The 22,559-nt window shown below is 38.9% G+C and overlaps 2 protein-coding genes across 3 annotated transcripts in view; both read left to right on the forward strand.

The window, feature by feature from the left end:
• LOC129771815 (apolipoprotein D-like) overlaps positions 1-22,559 on the forward strand; it is a 47,004-nt gene that overhangs the window by 243 nt on the left and 24,202 nt on the right. For both annotated transcript variants that reach the window (XM_055775870.1, XM_055775869.1), the window contains exon 2: positions 15,602-16,207. In XM_055775870.1, the coding sequence (XP_055631845.1) occupies positions 16,076-16,207 (132 nt within the window). In that variant the 5' untranslated portion in view covers positions 15,602-16,075. The remainder of the gene's footprint in view (positions 1-15,601; positions 16,208-22,559) is intronic.
• On the forward strand, positions 224-15,592 carry LOC129771814 (uncharacterized). Its single transcript, XM_055775868.1, has 2 exons — positions 224-14,741; positions 14,779-15,592. Exon 1 carries the CDS (start codon positions 8,782-8,784, stop codon positions 9,724-9,726), a length of 945 nt encoding a protein of 314 aa, XP_055631843.1. The 5' UTR covers positions 224-8,781; the 3' UTR covers positions 9,727-14,741; positions 14,779-15,592.

Below are 22,559 nucleotides of genomic sequence, written 5' to 3' on the forward strand. Positions count from 1 at the left end.
GAGCAGACAACTCGTGGCGTGGCGGTGGGAAGAATTAAAGTGGATGATCACGAGCTCAATTTAGTACTTGACTCGCTCACTCTACATCTCTCCAGATGACACCGAGAGCAAGTTGATTATCGGAACACTTCTCGCGTATGCGGTGGTTCAGATGATGGTTTTAGGGGAATCTTTTTTTATGAAAACAAGTATAATTTACGAATAGTTTCGTAAGTTGCAAAAAAAAATTAGAGTCGATTTTGATCATAAATATTTTTTATGTGTCGAACCAAAAAGGATTCTAGTTAATTGTATTATAAATTCTATATGGGAAGGCATCCAACCAAACAACGTTTATAAATCATCAAAATTCATAGTAAAATCGTGCTCTGTGGAAATGTTTTTCGAAAACTCAGACAAATGTGTTAGCATTTCGGGTTGAACGGAAACATTAACAAGCAAAATTGTTGCATTTGGTATGATGAGCAACTAAATGCTACATAAAGGGTGTTCGGATCAAAAAGTGGTCAAACTAAATTGCGTGTAAATCGATTATTTGTTTATTAAAAAAATCAAAGTATCTTTCTTTTTGAAGTTCAATATGTATAAAAAACGGAAGAAATACTCAGTTAAGATTTCGGTCGACCTAGTCCAAATTGGTGAGCCTTTCGTTTGACGCCTGCCATCAGATTTTGTACAGTCACCTTATCCACTTTCTTTGCCGCAGAACGCCAGTTTGCTTTGAACTGCTTCTCGCTGCTAACAGTTTTTTGGGTCTTCTTAAGGTTCTGCTTAACTATCGCCCAATATTTTTCGATTGGGCGAAGTTCTGGTGTGTTGGGAGGGTTCTTATCCTTGGGCACAACCTGCATCTTGTTAGCGGCATACCACTCCATGGCCTTTTTTCCATAATGGCAGGATGCCAAATCCGGTCAAAACAGCACAGACAAGTCAGGAAAGGCAGCAAACGCTTTTGAAGACACTCTTTCACGTAAATTTCCTGGTTAACGGTCCCGGTTGCAACAAAAATGTCGCTTTTCAAGCCACAGGTACAGATAGCTTGCCAAACGCGATATTTCTTGGCAAACTTTGATAGTTTAATATGCTTGAAAATGTCTGCCACCTTTCCCCTTCCGGTTGCTGTATAAAACTCTTGTCCAGGAAGCTGTCTGAAGTCTGCCTTGACGTGGGTTTCGTCGTCCATTATCACGCAATCAAACATTGTCAACTATGTCGTATACAGCTTCCGAGATCTTGTTTTTGCCGTAAGGTTTTTCTTATCGTTGCGATTTGGAGTCATTACCTTCTTATAAGTCGATAGTCCGGATCGTTTTTAGCTTCATGCACGGTTGTAGACGATATTCCCAACTTATTTGCGACATCTTGAACGGAGAGGTTGGGGTTGCGCTTGAAAGCGCTAGCCACTGTTGCTTAACCCCCTTAATTAGGTAGTAGATGTCGACACTGTGTAGCAGCTATCGCGAATTAACATTTTATGCTTCGTGCTTCATCGTTGTGAAGCGAAAATGATAATGGATTTTCAGGTGGAATGGGCAAACTTTTAAAATCAAATAACATAAATGAAAATCACTTTCTTCGCATCAAATATGTTGCTCTATGTAGTAGAATAACAGGTTTTCCGCAAATGGTGAAAAAAACCTTGAACTAAAATAATTTCAGGGTATATTTTTATTTTATAATTATGAGTTTTAGTAGGGATTTCAGAAAAATTATAAAAAATTGAATAGGTAAGGTTCAGTGCTACGTGTTTTATGCATTCAAGTAACAACAAGCAATAACTTTCATTCAAATTTTAGAGATAGAAAATTCTCTTGGGCCCACTAACCTGATAGAGAGTAAATTTCCTCACAAACATAGATTTTAACACAAGATGTCGCACAGTTTCCTAGACACCACCAATGATAGTGTCCCTGCCCTATTACAGAAATGATGGAGCGGGATCAGAAAATCCGGATATGCATCATTATTGTCTGTCATTTCAATTTTGTCAACTTTACACGATCAATTTTATTGTCATTCTGACGAAGTAATGTCATTCTAATTTATCATGTAGGGGACCCTTAAAGCCGTCGTCGTTTTATTGCGCGACGGAGCAAGTGCAAAGGAGATAGTTCGGTCGGTAAAAGGCTTGGAAAAGTAATAAATTATCATACACACCTACCTGGAAGAAATACAAGTGCTGTTCTAATACCGCTGAACCTCTGAAAAAAGTAGAAAAAAATGATTGAAAAGAATCCAGCTAGATCTATGAGGTCCATGGCTCGGGAAATCTGGTGTTCGGACTTCTCAATCTGATGACCTTATCCGGACCGGTGGTCCTGACCTGACCCTACCCGCTTTGTATCTCAGGAACGGTGCTTTTTACCGAGTTTTCAGTAGTGACATAAAAGGTATCACAAGACTGACAATTTGATAATGTGGTGACTTTTTTCTTGCTCCCTTCATTCTAGTATTGTAACGCCATTTTGCGTTTTGGTTGCTTCGAAAACAGAGAAAAAATTGTTTTAACCTGTATGAAAAATGAGTTCAATGTTCTTTCAAATTACGGAAAAATTACAACATCACAAAACAAGGCAATTTGAATTGCTTATGGTATCAAAATAAGCAATATATATTAAATCTACCTGATATCTGTAGTACAATGTATGCCGTTATTTGTAAAATGTCGAGGTCGGTCCAAAAGATGGTCCTAAACCAAACTCCAGTTTTTACTTCGTGATTATTTAATACGTTCACCCTGGCGCTTGTCACCAATTGCTCGCACAAGCCTGGCTCATCGGGTGGCGCTCTCTACCCATTTGATTTTGCTATCAGTAACTTTTGATCAACTCAATGTATGTTGACTGTTGGCATTTGCGTGTGCATTTTTATGTGCACTTTCATTGTGTAATTCCACACGCGTCACTCTAAGGTTTAGTTCTATCCTCTCTTATATTATCTCCCTCTCGTTCAAATCCAATCTGCTCATTATAAAACTATATTATATTTTTTCATTCTTCTTCGCGCACCCATGGGTATATACTAACACTATCATTCCCGATCGTATTGTTGAATTTTCGTTAGATTATTCCCGGCCTTTCAGAGCCGTGCTTAACGACCCGGAAGTCACCATCTTCGATTCCAAAATAGCATCGGAATACGATATTCGACTTCGGCTGGGAAGACCCTTGCACACAATACTCATATCGTTTGGGTTCTCCTTATTTTTGTCATTTAACACCATTATCAACAAACCAGATGTCGAATCATGATTCTGGAATCTACGTTCATCTATTTTTGACAAATCATAGAACAAAATTCATTTGTATGTTTTGAAACGAAACTGAAATTAATTAAATTAATCATTAATGTTCAACAGTCCGAAACAGCAAAAAGTCAGATCATATCACGTCAGTATTTGATGTCACGTCACGCTGGAATAGATCGTATACTTTTCGTGACATGGCAACAACTTCTTGAGACAGTTCATACTCTTCTATTTGTGGACCGATCTTAACCAAATTTCACGGGTTGTTGACCCTTATTGTATACTAAGAGAAACACAGGTATAAACATGGTTGAACTTAAGTTCATCTGATAAATTAAAAAACATGCTCTATTTTTGTGACGTGCGACGCTTCAAAATAGCTGTTTTTCAAATGCTTGTTTCTCATAAATTACAAAATGAAACATATATTTATCCACGACTCTTCAAACAAGTATTCAATTATCCATTTAATAAATAATTAAAAACAGCAAACTTTAACCCGACCCTCTCCGATTTTTTGAAACTTGGTACTCATGATGAAAGCTACCCTGAATCACAATTTTCGTCTTTATTTCTTTCATAAAATCTTAACTCAAAATCCAGATGTCTGATTAAAATATAACATTTGGCAAAATTGTTGGAAAATCATTTATCTATTGCGCAAAAATAACATTTAGAATACACTGTTAAAAAATCTTACTCAAAAATTTTATCTCACATTGAAAACTTTTATATCTCAAAACATCCCCCTTCGATATTTTTCGTTAATTTTTATTGGAAACCTCTTCTAATTTGACAAAATTTGACGTATAGTGGTGCCGAGTCGGACTCGTTAAAATAGAGATATATTATTTTCTAATTTAGGAAATATCAATACTTTCTGAAATCGTAACCATTTAAGAAAAATAATATGATTAGTAGAATCTAAATGCGATTCAACATGAAAAACTATCAATAGCATTTTATCCTAGGACTAATCGTTCTCGAGATATAACCAATTTCAATTTCTTCGAAACAACGCACTCCTATATCTTATATCTATAAGCATGAAAATGGAAGGCCAAAAGTGTTGCTAAGCGCAAAACCCGAAGAAGGAATGGTCCGATTTGATTCGTTTTTATTTTGTTGTATTCGTCTCTTCCCGTAGATGTTATGTTATAGTTTAAATTTTGAAATTTCATTAAACATGTATTCCATGCCGCCATGTAGCCGGCTAGTGACCATTCTATCCTGGATTCCTCGAGTCAAGAAGACGCACCGCGCAAGATATGGGGTACAGACTAGGGGGGCGTTGCTGATTAATGGTCAACTGCATCCCAACAGGAAGTATCCCGTGTCGGGCACACGTACAGAGCATTGGAGACAGCAACATACCAATTATGAGAACTCTTGTAATACTAACATCGAGCCAACCGCAAGTAATCGGTTACATATTACTAACATAGTTATATGGCAAACATTGTCGAAATATTGAACTCCCGGCCCCGTTTTGGATAAAAAAATGTATTCCATGCACCGGAGAAACCTGTTATTTGCAAATGAATCAAGAATCTTGAACAAAAAATGTGTCTGAAAATAACTTCATATTATAATGACGAGTTTTGGTAGAATTAATAGGAAAATTATAGTGAAAGGAATCGTAAGGGATTAATTACAATATTAATAAATGGCAAGTTCTGCGATTAAATCCATGTACATTCACTTAATAAGAAAACGTGCATATTCGAAAGAGTTCATATTTTGATTAATTATGAGCGGGACGAAGTACGCCCGGTCAACTAACAACTCCGTCTTGAGAAAGGCCATTTGGAAAACTGCGCTGCCGCCTGGTTACTAGCGTGAATGAATTATTGGTGGCTTGATTGCCATCAATCACTCAATTTTCGTGAATTCGAGCATTGCTCTCGGGTTGAAAATGGCGTCAACGTGCTGGATGTGAACAATGTACTTTCTAGCGGTGAGAACTGTGTTCTTCGGTGGAAAACTGAAGATAAAATATTGTTTCACATCGGTTACTGTCGCCACCGTTCTGCGAAAGGACTTACATAATTTGTGGATTATTCTTTGGGTGTTATTGTAAGCGTTGGAGATGTGATTTTGCTAAGAGATACTTAAAACTATCTTGATATTCAAAAGTTTACTGTTTTAGTGTCGCTCTGAACAGCGAGCAATCAACTGTACAAATTGCCGATTTTTCATGGGTTTACCTTCACACGAACTGGCGAAACTACCCATGCAGCATCAATCATAGTAACCTATGAGTCAGCAGAAAAACATTGACAGCTCTTTTTGTCGAACGCTAACCGTGATGGCGAAAACAGTGAAGTTACTCCGTTCAGAAGTGTGCGCCTTCAAAGAACGGTACCCCGCTGCGTCGGAAGCGGACATCGTGCGGCACTTTGTGGACGCCGGATACGACCGTTCCGGCATCTACAGCATCTTGGCACTATTGGACAACAAACAGAGCATCAAAAGAACGCCCGGTTCCGGAGGGCCGACGAGCCTGATCGATAAGAAGCTCCAAAGGATGCTGAAGAGAAAGATCGAGGGAAAAGTGGATACCTAGCTGAGAGGGGAGGTCGGTGCAACCGGCCAAACAGTGAAAAAATACCTGGCGAACATGGACATACACGTCGGGAAGCGGAAGTTCCGTCCACTGGTCTCGGAGCTGCAGGCAATGACGCAGCGGCAACGGCTGAATATGATGGTCAAGTTGATTTTCCCGGCGAATCGCGACGTGGCGGTGGTGATGGACGACTGGCGGAGCACTTCGTATTTTACTTCCCCCACGAAGGAAGTGAGCTACGAAGTGAAGTTTATTTCACACACCGAATTCACCAAGAAGGTGCTGCTGTAGCTGACAATCAGCGAGAAGGGGATATCAAAGTCGCTCTTCTTTACCTCCGGACTGGCCGTGAACGGGGAAATTTCAAGAAATACCATAAGATGCGAAGATGCGGTGTTCTGGCCGGATCTGGCGTCGGCTCACTACTCGAAGCGATCGTTTGAGGAGGTGAAGCGGCTGAATATCGATTTGGTACCCAACCCGCCCAACATCCCCCAGCAGCGTTCCATCGAGAATTTCTGGACAAACCTGAAACGTAAGATCTACTCCAACAATTTTATGGCGAAAACTGAGAAGGAATTGATTAATAAAAAGAAGAAAGAACTCAAAAACATGCCTACGCAACCGAAAAAAAACCATTTTTTTATCAGCAAACCGAAAGCCAAAACACGTTTATATTTGTTTTCCGCTCGTCAGTTATTTTCACCTATTACCTACAGAATAGGGAGTGTATGTCATAGGGGGGTCAGTTTAGGACCACCATTTTTGAAAATGTCGAATAAAGGGAATTCCGATTTGGCGTCTGCTTCCGTCCTATCAACACCAATGAACCACGCCGATCGGTAGAACACATAGTTAAAGAGTTATGCTATTCATTTCAATACCGAAGTTGCAAAGAAACAAGAATTTTATGTGATGAATTGCCGTTTTAATTTAAAATGTCGGGTCAGAGCCACCCTCCCCTATAAATGCGAAGTTATTTTGCTATACCAGTCACTGTATTTTGTTTTTCGCTAATCTATGTACAAAATGTTAGAGATTCTCAGAATCCTAATTGTTTCCTAATAAGTCCAATCGTTGTGATATTATGTCAAGGATAAAAAGAATCATGGTAGAGTTCCGACGTTCTTTTCAGCTTTCCGTATTGTTTAGCATGCAGCATGCTTCATTTGGAGGGAGAAGATATGAAGACCAACCTCGTTTACGAAGTGCAAATAATAAAAATTGTTTTTGTACAGATTCAATTCTGTCTTCGTGTGCCTTCAATACTCGTGAATTGATCTGACGTTTATAACGTAATTTAATGTAACTGAACATATCATTTGCTCCATGGATGGTTGTATTATAATTATCAATGGAGGTTAGTTTCGAATTTAAGACCACGCCCAAGTTTCTTACTCGTTGACGTCTATTGATGGATTAATTTCCCAGCTTAACACCATTGTTCAATTGTGTTCTTCTTCTTGTAAAAGACATCAAAGTGCATTTCCTAACATTGAGCTGTAATAAACTCTTAGTGCACCAATTATAAAAGATGTCAACTTCATTCTTGAGTGTTTGAGAGTATACTTCATTTTTTATTACCATATACAGCGTTTAGAAAAACGCAAACATCATTAACAAATAAAATGAACAAAAGTGGTCCCAAATGAAAGCCTTTAGGAACTCCAGATGTAACAAATATTGGTTTAGAAATTTTCCCATTAAATCTTACTATTCGCTTGCGGTCAGTCAAATGTGATTCGAGCCATTTTGATAGCTTGACTTCTATCCCAATTTTTTATGTTTAAGGAAGAGTAATGGTATATTAATACCATTACTTACCATGGAGGTGTGCCGGTAAGTTTCTTCGGCTTTACAACTGATGGCGTAACTTGACTATTATTCCAGTGAATCAAATTTCCAGACATTCGATGAAAAGCTACTGCCATTGCGCGTCTTTTTCAGTATATACCAAACATCGACGGCCGCGCGGAATATTCACAGCTAGAAGATTATGCTGTCTATTTGGTGGGATCAGCTTGGTGGGGTGTACTATGAGCAGCTAAAACCGAATGAAACCATTACGGGGGACCTCTACCGACGACAGTTGATGCGTTTGAGCCGTGCACTGAAGGAAAAACGGTCACAATATGAGCAAAGACACGATAAAGTTATTTTGCAGCACGACAATGCTCGGCACGATCGAAAGCTTTACTGAAGTCAGTGTACAGAGCTTCAACTTGATTACCGTTCTCCATTGCATTCAAAATGAATGGACAAATTCCAGCAAATTTGTTGTTGCTGAGCGCCCTTCGGAAAAAACTGTGTTGCTTATTCGTAATTCGTGTTTTTAGTTGTTAAAAAAGTTTTAGGTTTATTATGGCCTCAAATAATTATGAAATGCAAGAAAAAATTGTTACTCCACGATAATTTCTCACATCAGATCTATTACCAAATTTGAAGATTTGTACAAGAAAGGTTTTTTTTTGGAATCTTTCCGATCCCAATGATTTATTGAAAAGCCATAAAAGTGGATGAGTAAATTCAGTTGCCATTTTTTATAAAAACTGGTCGAATTCCATCAGGACCTGGCCCTCTCGTGACGTCACGCTTATTTAATGCGTTAAAAATTTCACTGGCAGTTAGTTGTCTGACTCCAACATCACATGGAAACGATCTCATATGTTTCAATATAAACTTCCTGGAAAAAATGTTGCTAAGAGGTTGCAAATTCCTTCTGGGTTATTCTCTACGGTTTCGTCAAGGTTCATGCGTGATGGAAAACTATTGCTTTTCAATTTTGTTTTTTAATTTTATTTTTATGTAATTGAAGAAACTTTTTGGGTTAAATTTTATTTTGAACTCTGTTTTTGAGTTGTAATCTTCAAAGGCGTCTTTAACAGTTTAGTTGAACTGTTCGCAAATGTTCAGATGGTTTTCGAGATTAGCGTCAGATTTGTATTTCTTATAATAGCGGTCCAATTTTATGTTTCAATCTCTCTACTCTCTACTCTCTCTACTCTCTCTACTCTCTCTACTCTCTACTCTCTACTCTCTCTACTCTCTACTCTCTACTCTCTCTACTCTCTACTCTCTCTACTCTCTACTCTCTACTCTCTACTCTTTACTTTCTACCCTCTACTCTCTCTACTCTATTCTCTACTCTCTACTCTCTCTACTCTTTCTACTCTCTACTCTCTCTACTCTCTACTCTCAACTCTCTCTACTCTTTCTACTCTCTACTCTCTCTACTCTCTCTACTCTATCTATTCTCTACTCTCTCTATTCTCTACTCTCTTTACACTCTCTACTCTCTACTCTCTCTACTCTCTGCCCTCTCTACTCTCTACTCTCTCTACTCTCTACTCTCTCTACTCTCTACTCTCTCTACTCTCTACTTTCACTCTCTCTACTCTCTCTATTCTCTACTCTCTCTATTCTCTACTCTCTGTATTCTCTACTCTCTTTACTCTCTCTACTCTCTACTCTCTCTATTCTCTACTCTCTGTATTCTCTACTCTCTTTACTCTCTCTACTCTCTACTCTCTCTATTCTCTACTCTCTCGCACTAACAAACACATGCACACAAGCGAACGCGCACAGCCTCACACACAAGACACACGCATATGCGCACACTCTCTCACACAAAAAATACATCGCATCTGCTGACTGCTCACTCTCTCACACTGTTTTTGTTTACATCAACCAACCAACCAACCAAAACACACACGCACACGCACACGCACACACAAACACATACACGCACATGTACACGCAAACGAACACACGCAGACGCGCACGGTCTCACACACATAACACATGCAAACGCGCACACTCACACAAAAAACACATCATAGCTGCTCACTCTCTCACTCTGTTTGTGTTTACGTCGAGAATACGACCAATTACAACCGTTTACGACTGTTCATGACGACCGCGCTTATTTCTTTAGCGATTTTATTTATAGTAAGAAGAATCTTATGTCTTCTTCCCAAAATGGCTCTAACATTCCTAGTGGAACTTCGCTGTCTCATCGTAGTATTTCTTGCGTCATTTTCATTAGTACTTATTTGACATAATTTTTATGTTTCTTATGTGTTTTATTTTTTAGATTTTTTATGTTTTGATTAACCAAACCGGGTATTTTGTGTTTATGATTCTTCTTTTTCGTCTCTTTGGTATCTCCCCCTTTATAATTTCATTGATTATTGAGTAAAAAGACATCACTGCTGCTTCAATGTTCTCCACGCTTATAAATAAACCCTGCCAATTGATATAGTTTAGCTTACACTTAATTAATTGGTGGTTTGCTTTGATGTAATCTGACTTCCCCGAATTCATAATCAAATGGTTTTTGTATGTTGTCTATAAACATACAGTATTCAAAATCATGTGGAAAGCTTCATTTTTCCATAGTAGAGTTATTGATTCAGCCACACAGAAATTTTTTGTCATATTTGTCAACGAGAAATCCAAAAAGCACTTCTGTCGATTATAAACATTGTTGATTTGATTCGATCCAAGACTGGCTATTTTATTGAAAATAAATTGCAGAGTCTTATTATCACGAACAACTGGAAACAAGATAATTCATTATCAAAATCAGTGCTAAAATCCACATTATGTTGATTGAAATCCCCGTATATGTGAATTTTTTGTTCTGGTGCTAAGGAAGATTATTTCAGCAACTCATTTCGAATTTCTTATAACAACTTATTTGAGCATGATCAAATGGGAAGTAAACAGATGCAAATAACCACTTTTCACAATCAAGTTGCATTGCCCTTGTTGTGCCCTTCATAGCGAACGATCACATTAGCAGGAAATTATCGGGAATCCTGATGTTTTTTTATTATTATCAGGGTTGCCACATATACAGAATATTCTATATTTTACAGACTTTTTGGCAAATTTCAGATACAGAATCTGTATATACAGAATAACAGATTTTCAGCGAAGAATTTACAGTTTTTTTTAAATTCAATTTTAAATATTATTTTTATTACAGTGCATACATAGATATCTTGATTTATAAAAAAGTGGAACACATCGCAACGAGATGGCAGTTGTTGGAGGCAGTTGCTAAGAAAAATTTTGAGCGATTTGAAAAGCTTAAACTATTCTTCTCGTTCCATGTTAATTATGACCATAATCAATTTGCCAATCGTGTATTGACTCACTTCCTATGACTGAACCCATTATGATGTGCCTAATCTTTGTTCTGCCGCTCATCAATAACGACAACTGCACTTTTCAATCAGGAAGGTCTCAATTTGGCAAAATTTGTAATGAGACAAGGATGTTGTTGTTGATCATGTTGGGTAACATATGTTTGGAGAGTTACGTGCAATGATTCGCTGATGCTGACCTTGATATGAAATATTTTGAAGTCTTTCTGAAGAAGCCTGAGGATATTTACATTGTATCGATATCGAAGAAGCTGGAGTATGCAGCTAGGAAGCTGACCTGCAAATCGATTTGTCGGGACTTATATATTTAACTAGTGCAACAGATTTCAAAGCGATTTGATTTCAACGATCCGGGTATCAAAACTGCGACCTTGATAAACCTCCAAAATTTCGTCAAGCTACCAAACCTTAATGATTTGAAGCGCTAATTCCCTCAACTCGTTGAAGCAGATAATAGACAAGGATTGGAAATTTGTTGTAGCCTGAACTCAAGACGAATCTAATGGGGCAAAAATTGAGTGACTCTGATATAACTTGGTTCCAATTTTTGTATCCATTGGTAAGGTTGTTTGTAAGACACTTTTTGAAAATCGGTTGGCACTCATAGTTCTTCGGCTCAAGAAGGAGTTTCAAGGATGAAATTGACGGAACATTTGAAGTCAAAGTTCAACAAAACCATGTATAAACATCATACAATTCAGCGGATTATGAGAAAACCTTTTTTATGACATACTAGCTGACCCGGCAAACTTCGTCTCGCCCAAAATTAGTTTTTTGTTATCTATACCTTCAAAACTTTCACGTTTTCTTACTATGAGCAAGTTCATGGGTCCAATCGCAGAACTGTTCATTGTTTGATGTTCTAATCGACCCCGTTGAATTTACCTTTTACTATAAAATTCCTAGTATTTATAACAAAACTCATCATTGTAATATCAGATTCTTTTAGACACAATTCTCGTTCAAGATTTTTCACTTTCACTTGTCACTATGTAATTGTAGAACGTATGGGAATTTGATTTTCCGAATTTTCCCTTTCCTTCAGAGTTTTCCGAAAATTTTCAATTGTCATGTTTGGTTGGAATATTTTTAGTTGAAATATGTGTAATATTTTTTAATGAGACCCCCTCTCCATTCCAGAGAAGGGAGGAGTGTCATACCATCATACAAATATTTATCATACCCAAAAACTTTGTGCTTGATTAGTTCTCGAGTTGTGCATAAGTTTGTGTTTCATTTGTATGACAGCCTCCCCTTAGAGAGGGAGAGGGGTAAATTCACCATAGCGTAATTCACTATAGAGTAATGCAGAACTTTGTGTTTCATTTGTATGGCAGCCCCCCTTAGAGGGGGTGGAGAGTCTTACCACCATATAAACATTTATTGCACCCTAGAACCTCCACATGCCAAATTTGATATCATTTGCTTGATTAATTCTCGAGTAATGCAGAAATTTGAGTTTTATTTGTATGCAAGCCCTCCCTTAGAGAAGGGGGTGGAGAGTCTAACCACCATAGAAACATTTATTACACCCTTAATCCCTTAGAGAGGGAGAGGGGTAAATTCACCATAGCGTAATTCACTATAGAGTAATGCAGAAATTTGTGTTTCATTTGTATGGCAGCCCCCCTTAGAGGGGGGTGGAGAGTCTTACCACCATATAAACATTTATTGCACCCTAAAATCTCCACATGCCAAATTTCATTTCATTTGCTTGATTAATTCTCGAGTAATGCAGAAATAGGTGTTTCATTTGTATGGGAGCCCCCCCTTAGAGAGTGGGATGGAGAGCATAACTACCATAAAAACATTTATTGCACCCTAAAACTTTCACATGTCAAATTTGGTTTCATTTGCTTGAATAATTCTCGAGTAACGTTTTTGTGTTTAATTTGTATGGGAGCCCCCCCTTAGAGAGAGGGGGGGCTCAAACTATCACGAAAACCTTCCCCGGCCCCAGAAACCCCTACATACCAATTTTCATGTTGATCGGCACAGTAGTTTCCGAGTCCATAAGAATCAGACAGACAGACAGACAGATATCCATTTTTATATATATAGACTAGCTGACCCGGCAAACTTCGTCTCGCCCAAAATTTGTTTTTTGTTATGAATACCTTCAAACATTCACGTTCATAAACGTATGAGCAAGTTTATGGGTCCAAACGCAGAACTGTTCATTGATTGATCTTCTAATCGACCCCGTTTAATTTTGTATGGCAGCTCCCATTAGAAAGAGGGGTGGAGTGTCTAACCACCATAGAAATATTTATTGCACCCTAAAACCTTCACATGCCAAATTTGGTTCCATTTGCTTGATTAATTCTTGAGTAATGCAGAAATTTGAGTTTTATTTGTATGGCAGCCCCTCCTCAGAGAGAGAGGGGTGGAGAGTCTATTCACCAATGGAAACGTTTCGTGTCCCCTGTAACATTCGCATGACAAATTTGGCTCCATTTGCTTGATTAGTTTTCGAATTATGCAGAAATTTGTCTTTCATTTGTATGGCAGCTCCCCCTCAGAGAGGGGGGGAAGTGTCTCACCATCGTAAAAACATTTAATGCACCCTAAAATCTCCACATGCCAAAATTAGTTTCATTTGCTTGATTAATTCCCGAGTAATGTAGAAATTTGTGTTTAATTTGTATGGCAGATACCCCCTTAAAGAGGAGTGAGGGATCTCAAACTATCACGAAAACCTTCCCCGGTCCCAAAAACCCCTACATACAAATTTTCATGTTGATCGGTTCAGTAGTTTCCGAGTCCATAAGAATCAGAGAGACAGACAGACAGAAATCCATATTTATATATATAGATTATGTTGTATTGATACGACTTTTACAACCCATAAATAATGGATGGGATGACCTTGGAGGCAACCTCTGTGTACGCGGGGTCAAACTTCGGCACTCTCGTTCCATTGGTAGAATTAGGGATCATTGAAACATTGCCCATCGACCACTATTTTATTTTTTCAGACAGTCTCAGCTCAATAGAGGCAATCCGCTCAATGAAAGTTGATAAACGCTCATCTTATTTCCTAACAAGAATAAGACATCTATTGAGTGTTTTGGTCGAAAAATTATTCAAGATTACCTTAGCATGGGTTCCCTCTCATTGCTCGATTCCAGGAAATGAGAAAGCGGACTCGCTAGCTAAGGTGGGCGCTTTAGAAGGCACACTTTTTGAAAGGCAAATTGCTTATAATGAATTTTTCCACATTCCTCGTCAGTACACGCTCGTAAGTTGGCAGCGCATGTGGAGTGGAGATGAGTTCGGTCGTTGGTTACATACGATTATCCCTAAGGTCTCGACGAGTGCATGGTTCAAGGGATTGAATGTAGGTCGTGATTTCATTCGCGTGATATCTCGGCTTATGTCCAATCACTACAACCTAAACGCGCATCTCTATCGCATTGGGCTCGCAGCAAACAATCTTTGTGATTGTGGCGATGGCTACCACGACATCGAGCATGTTGTCTGGTCGTGTATCCGGTTCCATGCTGCTCGCTCTCAGCTCTCTAGAGCACTGAGAGCACAAGGCAGACAATCGGATATCCCCGTCCGGGATATCTTAGGTAGCCGGGATCCTGATCTTCTGCTTCATCTATACCTGTTCCTCAGAAACGCCGATGTCAACGTTTAATGATGTTTCCTTCGTTGTGTCCCCGTTTCATATCCCTCCTATCCGATCGATAAACTTTTACTTAGTCGCGGCAATACATACACACACTCTTTACAGATGCACGGGCCGAAGGTTGTGCAGTCCACTGATCATTCAACAAGAGCCAAAGGTTGTACCGCTCATGACAACTCTACACGAGCTGATGATTGCGCCGGCTAGTGACCACTCTATCCTGGATTCCTCGAGTCGAGAAAGACGCACCACGCTAGATATGGGGTACAGACTAGGGGGGCGTTGCTGATTAATGGTCGGCTGCATCCCAATAGGAAGTATCCCGTGTCGGGCACACGTACAGAGCATCGAAGACTGCGACATACCAATTATGAGAACACTTGTAATACTAACCTCGAGTCAACCGCGAGTAATCGGTTCCATATTACTAACATAGTTGTAAGCAAACATTGTCAAAATATTGAACTCCCGGCCCCGTTAGGCTGACGCCATATGAGCCTTAATAAAAATATATATTTTGGATTAAAAAAAACCCCATAAATAAGAAACATAAATTAAAAATGTAAACCTAAAAACCTTTATTTTCATTGTTCTTTTCCCGACACAGATTTTTCATACAGATTTTTTTGCTATAAATACAGATATATAGATTTTTTCAGAAAATTGTACAGAATTAAATGTGGTAACCCTGATTATGATGGACCTGAATTCTAGAAGACTGGAATTAGAACCATGATCGCTTATCTGTTTGAATTCTAAAGCGATTTTTATCATCAAGACCAGTATTCCGATCAATTATAACAATAATGATTAAAAACGAAGAAATTATTTTTAAAAAAATATAACAAAAATCATTTTCCCTAAAAATCCCCGCTGGGCACACCGTATTCATTTAATGCATAAGCACGTATAGGCAAAGGGGAGCACTGAACAACACGAGTCACCATTCTGACTAATCTATGTTTTGTGTTTTCAATCAGCGAGAAACAGAATACTGCGATCGAGGAAGAATCCAAAACCAACACACAAAGGCAGGCACACATCTACACACATAATCACACACCGAGAGATCATCAACATCCTTCTAGTGTTCGCGATTAGAGCTTCGTACGAACTGGTGGGATTCTCGTAAACTTGTTGTTCAAGATACCACACCGCTTGAACTGATTCTCAATCCAAGTTTTACACTGGGCTCGATAGGATCGTTACGCGGCGCAGTGGTTTCTGAGAAACGACGCAGAACTTTGGGTACCTACCTGAAGTGTAAAAGTGTGAAGAATTACACCACAGAGCGGAGTGCGGGAAAAAGTTCCGAACCCAAAAAGTGAACAAACCGAAAGTCAAAAAACTTATTCCATCCGTTCGTGTGGAGGCGTCACGGTGGTGTGGTGGCAGCGGCGGCGGTGACGACTGGAATTTTAGTGCAAAAGTTAGCCAGGAAATAAGACCGGAAGATGACAAAGTTTTTTGCAGCGCTTGCACTTTGTGCAATAGTTAGCGGTTTGGTCACGCTCTCCAGCGCCCACACGTACAAAACGGGCGAATGTCCGTCGGTGGAACCGGCGAGTGACTTCAACATGAAACAGGTAAGGGAATAATTGCTTTGTAACTCAATTATGATTTGTTTTGTTCTGGACTTTTGTTTCTGGTTACCAAGGGATCAAAGGGGTGCAATGAAAAACAATTGAATATGAGCGTGTTCTAAATGAAAGAATGTGGAAGGTTATACTCAAGTTGAGAGATTCTGGCCGTAACCAATAGCTTTGCGTGAAGGTTACTTGGTCGCTTGCGCGTTGCATGTCGTTCAAACGGCATGAACTTTCACACATAATTATTCAACAAACAATCACTGAAGCGCGCCAATTGTTGAGATTCCGATGCAATCGCATCATTTGCTCATCGATAATAACTGTTTCCGCAATCAGCTTTTGATGTAGGCGGAAATGAGCAACTCGATTGAGATGCGCTGTGCACAATGATATTTCTAATCAGCGACCCTCGCGAAATTATAACCAACTTCAGATGTTTTCCGCATATTAAACTAAATGTGAGTTCAGAGATCAGCGTTCAATCAGGAATCAACAATTTAAAAAATGTTACTGAAATCAAAACAATCCACCGCATCGCTTTCAATTCTTCCGAAAACCATTTCCATGTCTGTTAATTTGACGATTTGAGGCGAAACGACGTACAAACGAACTCGGAGAAATTTCATTTCTGGCCGACATCCAAGAACTTGTTGCCAAATCGATTGAGGCGCCTAATGGGTGGGTGAAATAATCAAGTTGTTGCAATTAAATATGACTACTGCTTCCTGGACATGGATGCGCTGTGCCAAAACTGTGAGAGAGCAAAAGTGTGGCGATATGATGCGGTCGGTTCAATGAAACTCTGTCCGATTCGTTATACACTCCCGGCCGATGATACACTGGAAAAATATTACTTAGAAAAAAATTAAACTATCAATGAAATAAATGTTTTGAACTACTTTTTTCGTATGTCAACTATAATAGATAACGTAACGTAACTTCAGTTTATTTCTTCAGCAGAAACAAGCTCCACTCGATATGACGAATCTTTGGCAATGTGTAACCAGTCGGTTAATTCCTACAGCGTGAAATATGTTGGTTTTTCCCGAAACTAATAGACGCAAGTTCTACCTACTGTTAAAAAGTTTGATTCAGTTTGATCATTACAAAAACCCATAGAACCGTCTTAATTCCACATTCGGAAATACTGGTTTTATGTTATTGTAAGCTAAGTTTGGAAATAAAACAGGATGGAAGTAAAATCGATTTTCGGAACCAATAGTAAATTTGAACGAAACGTAGATTGCGGAGCTTCAAATGCAAAATTTCGGTGTCCGTGCCACACCCTCCTTACTCTCCAGATTGTTTCCTGAGCTGAAAAAATACCGATTTTATTGAAAAGTAGAAAAGTACACAACCGGACCAGGCAACTTCCGTGAAATTTTCCTGCTTGTAATAAAAGCCGACATAAAAAATAGGAGTGAGTTATGTCTGTGATATAACCCAAAGATTGACGAAGGACTACCGTTGGCTTAGTAGTTATTTGTTGGAAGTTGTATCTGAATCGATTGAATCAATTCAATCTCAATGAATGAATATTTTGAAAGATTTCTGAAAAGTCCAAGCAAATGCAAGTATAGAATTTCTTTCGTGTATGATTTGTGGATGCATTCTGAGGTAAAAATTTTGAACGGCCTTACACGGTAGGAAAATAGCCAGTGTGCCAACCCAGTATGAATATTTTCTTGGTGCCAGGTTTGACAATATGGTGTGTGTGTGTGTGGCACCATAAGCTATAATAATGACCTTGCCGATATCGCCTCTTATGCCTCACAGTAATATCCCACCTTATATGCAAATACTTGATGCACATACACACCCACGGTTCTTATTTGGTACAACCTTTGGCTCTTGTTGAATGATCAGTGGTCTGCGCAACTTTCGACCTGTGTATCTGTAAAGAGTATGTGTATGTATTGCCGCGACTAAGTAAAAGTTTATCGATCGGATAGGAGGGATATGAAACGGGGACACAACGGAGGAAACATCATTAAACATTGACACCGGTGTTTCTGAGGAACAGGTATAGATGAAGCAGAAGATCAGGCTTGCATTTTCGCCTTTATCAAAGGAAAACTGTAAAATGTACCGATTTTGACATAAGACTATGTCTTTGATTTCTATATAGGGGGGTCTCTCTACGAAAAAAGTAGCGATTCATTAAGAGTTTTCAAACGCATATTACTCAAAATCGTTATTGCAACATATGTTGTGATATATATTATTAGACAGGAAATTTATGCAGATTTTTTTTTGTCTGAGACAAGAACAGGAAATACACCCAGATTTTTTGCGAGGTTTTTTACGAGTTTTTTTTTACGCGGATTTTCCAATTACCGCGGTTTTTCCAATTAACGTGGTTTTTTTACGCGGATTTTCCAATTAACGCGGTACCCGCGTAAAAATAGACCAGTGCAATATAACATCTCTCCATCAGCGTACATTTTTCTCTCATGTTCCCTCAGAGCATATTACGGTAATTAGTGCTTGTAACGGAGCTTAGCGCTTATGAAGGAAATTTGTGCCGCACCTTATCACGATTCTTTTAAATGTTGGATAACGGGGAGCTCGCCGGGCGGTACAACGGGACGGGGTTTTTACGGGCAGCGATTCCCCGCGTTAAAAACCCTAAAAAAGTTAAAAAACAAGAAGTGGATTATATCTGTGATACAACCGCAAGGTAAACGTAGGACTACCGTTGGCTCGGTAATCATTTATTTGAAATTGCATCTGAATCAATTCTAAATGAATGAATGAATATTTTGAAAGATGCTGAAAGTTTTCTTGTTAGTTTGTGGTTTTATGAGTAAAAGTATGGAATTGTTATTAACATAAAAGTCAACTCTTTCGAACTTGTTGGTGGTCCTGAAACGAACCGATGGAATTTGAGTGGCCTTGTAACAGGTGTTAAATAAAAAATGAGAATTTTTTCAATCAAATATAAAAAGAATTTTTTTTTCATCGATTTCAGTATTTATTATTAATAACATAATGTATTTTCTTCAAAAAAATGTCAGTGAATGTTTGAGCAAGGGCCGTGGTCTGCTGTTCGACGCAACTTTGTCGCAATGCTCTCACAAGAACGTTGTACGGCACTTACGTCCATTTTCCGGATACACTTCCGGATTCTTGTAGTCAGTTGCTTCGTGTCCTTGGCCATCCAATTGTTTTTATACACTAGGGCACTGAGTGAGCCAAAGAAATCCTCTATTGGGCGGCACTGGGGCAAGTTTGTTGGGTTACGATCTTTCGGCACGAACGGTATCTTTTTCTCCTCAAGATACGCCAGCGTCTTCTTGGCGTAATGGGAAGACGCCTTGTCCGGCCAGAAGACGTACTTCCCATCCGCATGATGCTCGTTCAGGAACGGCAGCAGGATTTTATCGAGGCACTCTTCTCGATAGATTTGTTGATTGATTTTCCGGCTTAAACCAAGGCTTTGAAATGCCCCGGTCGGAAATGGCGATGTACAACATAACCTTTTTTTCAAACTTGTGCTTGAACTTGTATTTCACTTCAGGCGGTGTGGATGACTTGTCGCTGGAGTAGTAATTATCATTTCCTGGGAGATGCGTTTTGGACAGCGGAAAATAGCTTTCGTCGTCCAGAACGAAAGACGTCCCGCGGTATTTTTTAGTCATCCGCCGACACTGTGATTTAACCGTCTCAATCTGCTACTCCGTGTACTCAGGCGACCTCGTCTTCTTCCTGCACACGATTCCTTCCATCTTGAGGGTCCGATGGATCAATACGTGGGAGCAGCCATATTTCCGACCGGCGTCACGCAGGCTGGTTGCGTCCTTGTTGTCAAACAGCTTCTTTTACGATGTCTTCCTCTGCTTCGTCATTATCGTCACCGGACGACCACTTCCGATCTACGTCCAGAGAACCCAGGATACGATATACCGTACTGACAGGTACATTTTCTTCCTTAAAATGTGCCACCGTGAACTTTTTTCCTTGCTGGAAATGCGTTTCGTAGAACCGTACAATGCGTTCGCGGAGCACGTGCTGTTTCGACGCCATCTTTGCTTTGACTAAATTCAAACTAGCAAAACCAAACACGCCTACTGTTTCTAGGGAGCCCAAAGAGCAATTTTCTTGGAAAAAGAAAATTTTACGCTCTTTATTTGAGTTACTGAAAGGTATTGAAAAAAATATATTTTTTTATTTAACACCCGTTAAAAGTAACTGAAAATGTTTGATACAACTGAGGGCGCCACTTCACGGTGAAAACGAAATGAAGTCTATATAACCTTGCATAAAATTCGCCATTTTACAATGTGGTATGTATATTTTGAAGGATGGCTTGGTATAAGTATTGTAACTCAATTTTTTTCAACTAGATAAACGATGAGTAGCATGTGTTGCGCAAAAAATACTGCAAATCCTTCTTGTATCGGACCCTACATTATCAATGATATAATCCCACTTAATGTGATATCGATTCCATCACCATTATCCACAGTATTCATAACCTGTATGCATTATCAAACTCAAAATTTTCGAAGATTATCAACGATTTTGGTCCAATTGCGTGTTGAAATCATCGTAAATATACAAAGTCCTAACTTTCTTACCATATACTGAAGATATTTAATGGTTGGAATGTATCTAAATAGAAATAAAATGCATAATCACGACCGAATCTTGCTTTTCAGTGCGTAGAATAAACAAAAATCATCACTTTGTGGTTCTGAACTCTAATATAGGTGTCGCATGAGTTGATTCAGCTTTGCGTAAATTCGTCAATTGAATTTCATCACGGGAACACCAAGTAGAATGCATAAATGCGAATATTCCTTCGCTTGGACGCATTCACACGCATAGAATTTTTCATGACTGTTCCATGCGAAGCAGAACAGAAACTGATGCGAGTAAAAGTACTCACGCCTTGCATGTGTCCGCTATGGTTTCCCAAACACTAATGCAAGCGAGCAAAAGAAGTCGCAGCTTGCATGTATTCGCTATGATGGTTTCTCCAGGTGCCTAGATTTTGCGTCCGTGTTCGGAAACACATTGCGATCACCAATCATCATCAATGAGCAATGATGATTTTAATAGCTTGCTTTCAAAGCAATTTTTAAGCTATTGAAACAATTTTTTAGACCAATAAGTGACAATAATATAACTCGTTGATATTTTATCTTTCGGATGAAGTGATTATTATACCGCTCCATTCAGCTGGTAAAGAGGTATTAACGTACAAAACTCTGCACTCCAGCGTCACTCTCTCGTTTTCGAAACTTTGAACTTACACCCCGGTACAGAAATGAAAGACGTAGTCCTACGTCAAAATTTGTCGATTGAAATGGGTATGTTTTTCCGATTGCACTAACCACTCGCATTCCTTCCCGACCCAATGAGCAATTTTGCTGCCTACATACGGGCGTAATCTCACATTGCGAGTCGATACGTGTCATGAATTATTCTCCATTTGCCGATAACAGGCATTAATCAGTTGCAGGATCAATGCAGGGATGATCTCGAATGATGGTTTCACTCTATTATACCCAAAGTTCAATAAATTCGGGCTCATTCACATCTTTATCGTGTCGGTCTTGCTACTAACAATTTATGTAATTGTGGTCCAGGTTGTCATAATATCGAATATGTTTTTTTTGTTATGTGAAAATGCAATTAATGAATTTAACTGGCTGCTGATTTAGAAAGTTTACGCATATCAGATTATAATAGCTTGAGTAGTCGCGACCTCAATATAATGATCCCCATATATGTCTTGCTTGGAAGCCCGCTTCACTTCCTCGAATGCACTCATCCATTCTCCTTTCACTTGTTCAATGTTCATATTCTTCTTTCCCAAACAATGTTCCGGACAACGTGGCAACTATGGATTGTTAACCGGATTTACCGTTACCGGTTTTACCGGTAATACCGGATCATTTCTCATTACCGAATTACCGGTAATTTCAGAATCAATAACCGGTGATTTCGGTAATTTTCATTTTTACAGCTTAAATAATATTTGCCTTTATACCGCTTTGAAATATTACTCGAAAATCAAAATAAGACTGGGAAAACCCAACTGGCAGTGTTGCGCCGATTCTGAAATTTCTGAATTCTTTGAAACACTGAAAATTCTGAAATTGACGCGAACAATTAATTATTGTCAGTCACGATGAGTTGTCTTTCAATGTTTTCTGTTTAGTATGTGAGTCAATTTTTGTTTGTTTTGGACTGGTGGAATTGTCGATAAATGTATAGCCTTTCGAGCAAAATAATTGTACTGTACTAACCCTACGTGAGTCCGACAACGATGAGCTGAGAAACCAAGTTGTCAACGTTGACAGCCAGAACGGGAGGAAATTTCAGCAGCGACTGGAGGAAA

The sequence above is a fragment of the Toxorhynchites rutilus genome, chromosome 2 (genome assembly GCF_029784135.1).
Source record: "Toxorhynchites rutilus septentrionalis strain SRP chromosome 2, ASM2978413v1, whole genome shotgun sequence".
Lineage (NCBI taxonomy): Eukaryota > Metazoa > Arthropoda > Insecta > Diptera > Culicidae > Toxorhynchites > Toxorhynchites rutilus.

Coding starts and splice junctions, on each gene's coding strand:
- LOC129771814 (XM_055775868.1), top strand. CDS start 8,782: ATGTTTCAATCTCTCTACTCTCTACTCTCTCTACTCTCTCTACTCTCT.